This window comes from Epargyreus clarus, unplaced genomic scaffold, assembly GCF_041222505.1.
Source record: "Epargyreus clarus isolate Ecla_fem2 unplaced genomic scaffold, WU_Ecla_fem_2.2 ptg000023l, whole genome shotgun sequence".
NCBI lineage: Eukaryota > Metazoa > Arthropoda > Insecta > Lepidoptera > Hesperiidae > Epargyreus > Epargyreus clarus.
The window spans coordinates 2,899,431-2,911,235 of record NW_027332230.1 but is presented as its reverse complement, the minus strand read 5'-3'; the positions used below and the strand labels follow the sequence as shown (position 1 = coordinate 2,911,235).

General features: G+C 35.3%; 1 protein-coding gene across 2 annotated transcripts; it reads left to right on the top strand.

The window, feature by feature from the left end:
* The first annotated feature begins 4,456 nt into the window (after nt 1-4,456).
* LOC140751501 (uncharacterized) lies at nt 4,457-8,838 on the top strand. 2 transcript variants are annotated; one of them, XM_073085379.1, is made up of 6 exons: nt 4,457-4,891; nt 5,142-5,351; nt 6,316-6,457; nt 6,885-6,956; nt 7,313-7,375; nt 7,624-8,838. In XM_073085379.1, exons 2-6 carry the CDS (start codon nt 5,151-5,153, stop codon nt 7,869-7,871), a joined length of 726 nt encoding a protein of 241 aa, XP_072941480.1. In that variant the 5' UTR covers nt 4,457-4,891; nt 5,142-5,150; the 3' UTR covers nt 7,872-8,838. The 2 variants fall into 2 exon arrangements, with proteins under 2 accessions (XP_072941480.1, XP_072941481.1); XM_073085380.1 differs by lacking the exon at nt 4,457-4,891 and having other exon boundaries at nt 5,209-5,803.
* The last annotated feature ends 2,967 nt before the right edge of the window (nt 8,839-11,805 follow it).

The window sequence follows — 11,805 nt, the reverse complement described above, 5'->3', positions numbered from 1 at the left end:
ATCTAAATATTTAGTCAGTCACACGAAAATCCTACCTGGATAGTTCACTGCGGAAAAAATTAGGTACAAACTTTTATTTGGTTTGGCTTAGTCCCATGTAAAGTAATCCAAGTAATCAATGATTTTATAGTTTTAACTACGTGACAAAAACTTTTATTCATGTTATTTTAATAACTAAATATTATACTTATTTCCTTTTTAAAATAACTGTATATAACTCTTAAAATAACTTTATCATAAACCTGTGTCAATCCATCGATCTCAACAAACTTCACTAACTATTGGAGAACAGTCGTTATTGTCTCTCAACTCTTTGCTCTTTTTCATCAGTCATTGAGGAGTTCAACTATCTATCTGTGGCTACATCATAAGATGCAAGTGGCGAAGTGGCAAGTGTCGAATATATTAGACTTGTAAAAACCTATTATTATTATGAACCCAAATTCAAAGGATACTCCCAATAACTACTGAAAAATTCACTATCCACCTTAACCTTGGGCTTCAACATCAGATCAGCTCCAAGATGCCAAATTTGTTATTGTTATTCGAACCAAACACGTGCAACGTTTTATTTCCATACGACAATAAATTCGAGTAAGGTAATATTATTTAAAAGTCATACGAAATTTCTCCACTAAAAAAAAATAACATTTTGTTAAAGTAAGCCCATTAATTGTAAAACGAAATTTAATATATTTTCGTTAACAAGTACAATGAATATTGTCCAGCCATCTGGGGTGCTATGGGGACATCGTTAGCTTAAATGGGTCCATATTAATTATTCGACACTTTACTCTCATTTCCACGCGACCTAGAAAATTGAAATGAGTTGTAAATTTGCGTTTAAGTCTTTGAATCCCGATAATTATATGACAATTAGTTTAACGTTATGGTTTGTACGGTTTTGATTTATGTAATCATCAATAACTTATTTATATCATACGGCTTGACACATAATAATATCCTGTCTTAGGGAGACTGACAAACTTCACACATCATACGGCTAGACACATAATAATATCCTGTCATAGGAAGACTGACAAACTTCACACATCATACGGCTAGACACATAATAATATCCTGTCATAGGGAGACTGACAAACTTCACATATCATACGGCTAGACACATAATAATATCCTGTCATAGGGAGACTAACAAACTTCACATATCATACGGCTAGACACATAATAATATCCTGTCATAGGGAGACTAACAAACTTCACATATCATACGGCTAGACACATAATAATATCCTGTTATAGGGAGACTAACAAACTTCACATATCATACTGCTAGACACATACTCGTAATAATATCCTGTCATAGGGAGACTGACAAACTTCACATTGGGATATTTTTTTTAATGAACTATCATTTTAACATCGTCAGATTTTGTGCTTCGCCTTTAAAAGTGAACACTTGTTCGTTAATCTTTAATACGGATATGACTTCGAAAAACGCTATTAAACTTTATTCAACCTATATTATCATTACTTTAAATTATATTATGTGACTATTAATTTTCCTTATAAACTGTTCTATAATAGTTCTATTCTATTATTACTATTACTATTATTACTAGGAAATTATTGTAAAAACAAAAACCCTTACTGCTTAAAAATATAGCATAATAGCAGCGAAGTAGCGCTGCTATTATTTGTACAAAACAATGATACCTCTTACGTTAAACTCCGCAATGCCATTTGAGATGTACGGCATGGCAAGTGGCAACGAATGAGACATGCATACATACGCTCTGTACCCTTACCATGAGTTTTCAAAACATCCCACAATTTTACGTTACGTTTACTCAATCCATTATTCTGTTCCGTTTGCTTCAGTAGACTGAGTAAACGTAACAATAAGTAAGTGCTCAAATGACGATATCTCCCTCACATATTCGCAAAATAGAGAGACGAAACATAAAGCGCCATTTTGTCAATTTAGACATTTAATGTTATGTAACTGACACTATAGTTTAGATACAAACCGCTAGGAGCGCTGATTGGATTTTGTATGGGCAAATACGTAAACAAATACCAAAACAGTTGTAGCGACTTCCCGCTACTCGTCAACAGATGGCGCTGTTGAATCACGCTATCGAAGTTTTCTAAACATCTTGCATATACACAAACTCTGAACTGAGACTGTCGTAGCACGGCCGCTCACCGGGCATGATCACCTAGCCCGGCGGGAGATCTACCTTTGCCAAACAGTCATATATGTCAAAACGTAAAAACTCATGGTAAGGGTACGAGCCTCAGGATCAGGTCTTTAAAAAGAAGAATTATTTATTGAGGTGATACAACCGGTCAGTTTGGATGTTGGATTGAGACTATTTGAGACTGAGAGACCTGGAAGGGGGAAGAGAAGGAGAAGATATACTGAGGATGCAAAACTAGGAGTGAGGGGTCATCTAACATAAATAATCTAACATAGAGTCTCTAATAACTCGAAAAGCATTATCCTCCGCGTTCAGGTAAAAATGACTAATTATCTTACATATAAAATTCTCGTGTCAATATGTTAGTTACCGTACTCCTCCGAAACGGCTTTACCGATGTTCACCAAATTTTGTATGCATATTCAGTAGGTCTGAGAATTGGCTACTATCTATTTGTCATACCCCTAAGTGATAAGGGTTGTTTACCCTTAACATTATTTTATTTATATCGCAACACAACGTTTGCCGGGTCAAAATATAAAATTTCTTACAAAACCACACATGATAGAACTCGTAAGTAACGCAACGTAACATACAATAACGTCTATAACGTGACGACAATTAGGAACTATGTGGTTTCACAGAACCTAGTGGATTGGGACATTGATAAGGGTTAGAATTAATTAAACCTGCACAAGGAAATTTAGGGCTCCCGCCGATTAAAATAGTATCTGGTCATTCGTGATGTGATATAACTTAAAATTTCAATTAAATTTTAATCCTTTATAGCATGCTCCTATTGAAAATATATTTTTGGTACTTGACCTTACCTAAATAAATAGCCGTGATAGCCTAGTGGTTAAGAAACTCGGCCTCTCAATCGAGGGGTCTGAGGTTCAAATCCCATGATTTTTCAAAGTGAAGTGCGTATTAGAAATTAATTATCACTTGCTAAACGGTGACGGAAAACATCGTGAGGAAACCTGAATACCTGAGATTTATAAAAAAAAATCTCAAAGGTGTGTAGTCTACCAATACGCACTTTGCCAGCGCGGTGGACTATGGCCTAATCCTTCTCATTGTGAGAGGAGACCCGTGCCCAGCAGTGGGACAGTAAGGGGTTGATGATGATGAACTTACCTAAAAACTCACTGAATATATATTAAGGTTTAAGATCCGAATTAGGAGCGACCTTCACTCATCCGCTTAATAAATGAAAATATTTTATATTTTATTTGATTTTTAGAAAATAAATTTGTTTTTCATATTACACCTTAATACTAATCGTTTCTTGATTTTTCATACACATTGTTTGGCCAAGACATTTAAGCCACTTGCGATGTATTTTTTAATAGTAAATATGTTTCTTTCATTTAACTTGTGGGTGAAGGTCGTCCGTAATTCTGATCTTCTACTAATAGGAACAAAAAACTACAACCATCGATAATTTTTGGCAACATGTTACCTGTGAGAAAAACTGAAACATATTGCTCAATGCATGATTCACATAATAAACAAGATATATAAACAAGAGAATATACCCAGATCATAAAACATACCAAGCAACGGGGACTACATATCAATGTGCAAGATTTACGAGCAAAGTCTTTGTTCATTTACTTATAAAGCTTAGCGCCTACTATATCGCCAAGTTGCAATAATTGGTAATCTATACAAATAAATAAAATTGAACGGTTTGGCTGTATTATCAAAAGAACAGCTTTTTAATAAATGCATATAAAATTATATACAGTAGATACTTATAACAAAACATGTTTAAGGATTTTTCCCATGTTTATTTGTTTTAACTGGCTTTTTGATTTTAGAACAACAAAGAAAAACCCATGAAGTCTCCAGAGTACCTATTTGCAATTTTAAACGTCGCTGATACCGCACTCACAGCTCATTTAATAATGAAACCCTAAACCTTGTCCCCAAGCTCCAAATAGATCATATTACAATTATTCCCTGAAGAATAAGTGGGAGAGAGAGGCAGACTTCGAGGCCCAAATATTACAGGTAATAAATCCACGCAAATATAAAGGAAAGCTTTACATTTTGCTCTTCAGTCTTTATGCTATGAAGATATTTTAATATCTACGTTCGTTCGATTTTGACAATGCTTGAAGACAATCTAACGTAAAAATGTAATTCAATTCAGAGTTTAGTTTCGACGTTTTATTGTGTACAGTGTACGGTATTCTTAATATTATGTATAAGTATTATTAAATTACATCATACAATATACACCGATAACACGCTACATGTGTATGTACCCAGCGAACACAGAACAGTGGGTCTACCGCCTATCTCAACGCTATAGCTATAGCTTTGATGAAAGCTAAAGCGAAGCACTTGCTATAGCTTTCATTTTGAGCGACCGGCTATGATCGCCGCACTTTTGTAATAGCTATAGCTTTCGCTTTATTGAATGAAAATGAACGAAATAAGTCTGGCAACTGCGTTTGGTTAATGCTAGTTGATTACGATTTACGGTTTTTATTTTATTAATTAAAAATACTTAATTTTATGAAAATATTTGTAAATTTTTAGTTACTATGTTAAATTATTATATTATATCACACTTCTGAATTTTAAAAAGCAAAATAATTGCCTTTTTTTATTAAGCCATTGAAAAACTAAACGCGTCCTGTCAGTGTCAACAAATTAGCGGTGGCCGTGGCCTTTGGTTGTTTGATCATAGTGTAAATTGTGTAATTTCATACGTAAGTACTCTTTTTATTAATTGTCCCTATGTGAAAAGTTATTCTTTGGTGTTCTGTGCACAAGCACCATAGGTTCCTACCTATGGTGCTTGTACGATTTGTGCTGTTTCGAAGTTATTGTGTCGCCGAGCCGTGTTTCCCGCCAAACACTACAAATGAGGGGAATCATTATATTAAGTACACATATCCCTTTAAATAAGCTAGAGAGAGCTTCCACTATAATTATTTAGTTTTCTGTAATGTGTTTCAGAGGTCAAAAATGCCCGCAGCCCGTAAAGTACCACAGGGACAGTTGGAGTGTTTGGTGGGTTGGATGCAGTCCAACCCACTGGTAGCCCGAGGGGCTTTTTTAAATACCCCACAGGGTAAACAGCGAGCCGGTGCCCTGTGGGACGAATTGGCCTCCCGGCTAAATGCTATGCCGGTGGGATGCACCAAAAGTGCAAAAGAGTGGCGACAAGTGAGTATTTATGAACCTTAATTGATAACATATGATAGGTTAGGTACTTGTTTGTTGTTAAATCATTTTGTTTTTGTGTTGTGTTTGTGCTATTGCATGAGTTATTGAATATGATAAGATACTTACTTTCTTATTAGCATTTTGTTTTATGCTGTTTGTGTTATTGCCTGAGTGATTAATTAAATTACTTATTAACATTGGAGGAGGGTTATGGATTAACTTACCTATTAAGTGCTCAAACTAACTTTTGTGTGTTGCGTTGCTTTGCACTTTAGTACTGGGGTGACCTCAAATGCAAGGTCAAGAAGAAAGGGGCAGCAATTCGCCAGCATGGTGGTGGTACTGGGGGGGGCCCGCCATGTGGCATTTTGACACCATTAGAGGAGCGAATCCTCTGTATAATCGGGGTGCAAAATGTCACAGGCATTGAGAGCGTGAGGATCCCTTTTGATGTATGTTTTATTTTTTGTTATTTCCTCTTTATTATTTCTTATGATTTTTATCCTTGCAAATTAAGTTATTATATTAGTCTATTTTTGGATATTATAAGTGTGTATGTCTGTCTGTTTTTGTTGCACCTAGCTCCTAAGTAGTTAAACCATTTTAATTTACATTGTTTTGTTTAATAAGGGACTTTATCAAATGTGTTCTTAGCTAAGATTTGGGGGTGGTATGTTTTATTTAATATTAAGTAGATAATAGATATACATATCTACTTTTTTACTACTATTTAGCTTTCTAGGTAGGTATTATGATATTATTATACAATCATAATTATAATTTTATTAAATTATCAGTACCATTTACTGCTACTTAATAATATGTAAAATCAAAACATACTCTATGACTGTACTAACCCAATAAGCCAAAACAGTAGGTTACCCTACCTACTATAATTATTGCTGTGCAATGAAATTAAACTCTTACACATAGATGGAAAACTAATAACATTTTGTTTTATCAGATGGGTGATGATGTGCTACTGCCATCACCACCACCACCACCATCATCAACACCACCACCACCACCACCACCACAATCACGGGTGATAGTGCTGCCCCTGGAATCAGGGAGCCCCATTGTTGGCAGCCACTCTATTCCATTTGGTATGTAGGTGACATAATTTACATTATTAAGAATAATTTATAGGTAATAAGAGTAAAATGCTTATACATATTCTAATAACAAACAACTTTTTCAAAGAAACATGAGTTTAATTTTTTTGACTGTTATTGGTTGGGCAATTTAGCTAATAATAATTTGTAGATACCTTGTTAATGATGGAGGTTGAGCATTGTGGGTATAGCAAGGAAACAATTTAGACTGGCACTTTTTGTATTCTTGTAAGGTTTTTTTTATTAAAGAACATAAAATAGAATAATTCAAAATAAACATTAATTAAAAAAAAGCTATGAAAAGAATGCCGACCGCCAACATACCTAAATATGTACAGTAGTTACTCATACATTATAATTTCATCTTTTATCATGCTACTAAAATAGACATTAATATATAAATCTTTAATGTTTTTAGAAAGTGAAATTCAAATGGAGACAGAGCCGGAGCTTGAGCCATCTCCAATCCCAAGCGCCCGCAAACGACCTAGTAAGTTATTTTTAAAAGAGCAGCTACATTTCCTATAATTAGCGCACTAAACCATTAAACTAGTTCCGTTTAAAGTGCCCACAATTTTCGACACTAGCGCCAAAATTCCTTGGTTTAGCACTATGAAGTGTAGCCACTGCATAAGCAAGCTTCATGTCATCTGAGTACATGTTATTATATACCTTGACCTCATTCTCATATTCCTTAAAATCCTTCCATGTTCTCATTCTTCCGTGATCTCTTTGTTACATATATGATCAACTATTGAAATGTCATTATGCCATAGAGAGGAATTTTTAAAACAATATAATTACTTGAACAAAGGAGTAAAGTATTCATCAATATTTTTGTTTCAGAAAAAAGGAAACATGTCTTCAGCGACGAAGATGACGGTCATGCTGAGCCGTCAAGGACACAAGGTAAAACTAACGTTTGTCAGCACGCTTAGCGCAGCGATTATTCTTCTTTGTTGGGCAACGCGGGTTCAATTCCCGCACGGAACAAATATTTTTATGGGGCGCTTATCGTTCAGTAAAAAACGATCCGCAAAAACTTTTGCAAACAATTCTTTTCAAAATCATCATGCATGTTGATGTTGCATGATTTGTAAATCATTCATTCGGAAAATCTTTGCAGCAGTGTGAGCACTTAATTTTATTTGTTATAGTGCCTCCACCGCGTTGGGTCCTTGACCTCGAAAACCGTCGGGGCGCCGATGACCGAGAGCGGCTCGAGTTGGAGAAGCGGCGGGTCGCGTTGGAGGAGCGGCGGCTGGCTCTAGAGGAGCGCCGCTTCGAACAAAATCAGAAGTTCGAGGAGCGGCGGCTGGCTCTAGAGGAGCGCCGTTTCGAAGACGAACAGAGGTGGCGACACGACATTCTCGACACCCTCAAGGGCATTGCCGAAATACTTTAATTTTATGTACATACCGATTTTGTTAAATATACTGTTATGTGACGCCTTATGCATTAACCTACATTGTCCTCACATCTCTAATTACATCCTACTGTAAAATCAAACATAAAAAAAGGAGAAAAGGAAAAATATATCCATGGAGTTTCTTCCATGTTCTCCATAGGATTTTGTTTTGGAACATGCACCTAGCTTATGACATTTTAAATGTGCCAGTTAATTTGGCCTATTTGAAATAAAAATATTTGACTTTGACTTATACATTTATATGTATTATAATCAACAAAATCGGTGTGTACATAAAATTTTTAACTTTCCTCCTTACTTATAAACAAGTTTTAAGCGTTGCTTAGTTAAAATATATTTTGTCTTTTTTACTATTTGAAAACAATCGAAAATTACAGATTTTTTGCACTAGATGTTTCATTGTTAGTTAGGTATATTATATATATCTTCATCTAGTATAAAAAATGTAAAAATCTGACGTGTAAAAGCGTCTATAAAAGACCTATTTACAATAAATGAGTTTGAGTCTGAATATGTAGATTATAAAGACCGGTACATTATGAATGTACATAATTATGTAACATACACACGTATGTAAAATAAATATAATATGTAAAATAAAATACGTATGTAAAATAAAAATAAATATAATATTTTGATTTAATTAAATTTTTTATTTATTTGCGTCAAATTCTTTACAATTAAAACTCGTGCTCAATACAAAAATGAATGATGTACAATAACAATATAAACTTAAACCAAAAAGTATAATTTAAATACAGTCAGAACAAACTTATGTACTAAATTATTATTATTACCGAATGATACAAAAATGAATGATGTACAATAACAATATAAACTTAAACCAAAAAGTATAATTTAAATACAGTCAGAACAAACTTATGTACTAAATTATTATTATTACCGAATGATACAAAAATGAATGATGTACAATAACAAAATACCTAAACTTATAGTACCTAATCTTGTCTTCCAGTTGCAGGCTCGCTGTAATCCCTGGGAGTATTCTTCCGCTGAAAAAAAATCATAAATTTTAAGTCTTTCCAATTAAATGAATTATGACCTAGTAAAATAATGTAATAAGCCTGGCGACACTGCTGCTAGGTTTGTATCTAGCATCAGCGTCGCCAGATTTCCTCTCCTTAAGGCATTATGTGTGACTGCAGATTGATACCAAAATCACTTTGGTAGAACAAAGGTAACCAAGTGTGTTTTGAAATATTTTCAAACAATCTGAAATTTAAAAACATGGGCATACCATCTACGCATCAAAGATGAATGCAACAAGCAAGTATTCTGTAATGAATTGGTACCTCTTCAACTGTTGCGTACACGAGAATTGTGCAGTCTGTCCACAACTGCCTGCCTCACTGGACACATACCGCGGCCGGAAGATGTCAGCGGGCGGAATAGCACATGTTGAGGCTGAAGCGCGCGATCCTGGCGTATCACTTCCTCATCGACCTCTATGTTTGCACAATTGATGAGATTGTGCAGCACCACACACGCATTTACAATTTTCCCGGCCTTTTCTGGTGTGTAGTGCATCGTCTGATGGGCCAGCAAACAACGAAATCGTGTTTTTAAAACCCCGAAGCACCTCTCCACTACATTCCTAGTCCGTACATGCACGTTGGTATAATGCTCTTCCGGACTTCCAGGCTGGGCATTCAAAATGGGCGTCATCATCCAAGGACGTTGAGCATACCCAGAATCACCTGTAAATCAAACAAGTTTAAGGACATTCAAAATAAAAAACTTATGATGTAACACATTCTTTTATGTGATCCACTTTTCACTTTTATGTCTATGTGCATAAGGTTAAAAAAGGAATGTGATGGTACATAGGTACTAAGTATAGTGGCCAGTGGATCAAGCTTATAATTGATAAATTACGTCTACTACAAGAACATAGTGTTTCTTCATTGAGGTAATTCATCCTTTTTAGATGGCATTAACATAATTTATATACAAATAGATTGCTTCAAGTTGCTACTTACCCAAGAACCAAAAGGTTTGACCTATCTCATGCAGTCTTTGCATGCCTATTTTAACACTGCTCACGTTCCACACATGTGAGTCATGACTTGCTCCACCCAATGATGCATCAACATGCAAGATGCGTAAGTCCGCATCACATATCTGAAAACATAAACAAATAGGTAAAAAACCCCTAACAATAACTAACTAATTTATTTATTATATGAACTATCTATGTACAACAGTTTTAAAGTATACTAGCAAGTAGATAATTATTTTTATGACTGTATTTCTCTTATTGACTTTATATAGTAGGTATTAGGTAGGTATAGTAGTTTTATTACCATCATCACATTAAGGGAATGGTACAACTTTCTATTGAAATATGCTTCCTCGTATTCTCTCGGACGAATTATTGACACATGGGTGCCATCGATGCAACCCAGAATGCCGGGAAAACCAAATTGGTCATTGAATCTGCAACATGAACACAGTAGATGAGATTTTTTATTAACAAATAAGGTAGGAAAGCAAATTTAACAAATAATAAAAGATGGTAGGTACCTTCTTGCAGTAGCGTTGCGTTCTTCTGCAGTTCTTGGGAAGTGGATATATTTCTTAATGATGTGGGGATCATTAAGGACTTCCGTCACTTCTGCCAGAGAATCAGACACAGATGTCTGTGACAGTCCCAAACTGAAGTCATTACCAACATTCCATTGGTAGGACCCACTGGCATAGAATTGCAATGCAGCAAGAATCTGCAAGAATAGAAAGGCATAAAAGTAGGGATGTAATTAACTATAAATATTAGGGACCTTCCTAGTAGTTTGGGAATCACTTTTCGAGTATAAGTTAATACCTAGTAGTTTCGGAATTACTCGTTGAGTATAAATTGATTGCTAAATACCTTCAACTCTGGCTTAATTGCAGTACTTCTTTGCGGAGTGCTCAACAAAGGCACTAAGTCCTCGCAAAGAGTGATGAAGTTGTTCTTCGTCAAGCGGAACGTTTCAATGAACGTCCGCTCTGGCAGCAGCATGGGTTGGCTCGCATCCCGCAGTTGTCTCCTACGCAGCTTCAGCATTGTCCTAAGCCGTTCCTCCTCTGCCTCTACTAGCAACAGCATTCGCGCCATTTCTCCACTCCACGAAACCCTGAAAAAATTGCAAAAAAAACAAAACAAGCAGTATACACAGAACACACGTCTATTATGATATGAAAACGTATAAATGGCAATAATTCTGAATAAAATATTAGTACAAATGACTTAATATTTGTTCAAAGCTGTGAGAGATCTCCAACAGCTTTGGTGACAGTTCGTATTGCGTTGATGGCTTTCATCGAAAGCTAGGGCGGCCATCTTGAAAAATTAGCCGGTACCGAATTATCTGTCAAATCCAAGCATTTCAAACCATTTCATTCGGTCATTTGTTTTCGGTTTTGCTATCGCTTTGATTAGTACTTAGAACTGTCATAGTGTTTCATAGACGGTACGAAATCACAAAATGACGTCATAAACTAAAGCTATAGCGAAAGCAATTACGTTACGCGGTAGACCCACAGGACATTAAATGGGGTGATTACTACTGTCCGTGGTACTGACATGTCTTTTGTAAGACCAGGCTTACAAAAGACATACCAGTGCGACTATTTTTCAAACAGAAACCGGCGGAGTCACTATAAAAACGAGGTAAATTATATTGAATTTCTTTTTTCATGCTTAAATATTATCTTCTTTTTTCAGCTTATATTTTATATATGACCTACATATAGTCAGTTGCTATTCAATATAAACAATGGTAGATAATTATTATAGCAAAATACAAGGATGGAAATATCGTACATACAATACATGCCTGAGAGTGGTCCATAGTCAACAAATAAATATAATACAACGCTTAGATGGTATCATTCCTTCTGCAGTAAT

Bases quoted from the DNA above. Each gene is read 5' to 3' on its own strand.
- LOC140751501 (XM_073085379.1), top strand. From the start codon at position 5,151: ATGCCCGCAGCCCGTAAAGTACCACAGGGACAGTTGGAGTGTTTGGTG. The intron at 6,957-7,312 runs GTAAGTTATTTT...TTTTTGTTTCAG, and splicing joins AAGCGCCCGCAAACGACCTA to AAAAAAGGAAACATGTCTTC. The intron at 7,376-7,623 runs GTAAAACTAACG...TATTTGTTATAG, and splicing joins TGAGCCGTCAAGGACACAAG to TGCCTCCACCGCGTTGGGTC.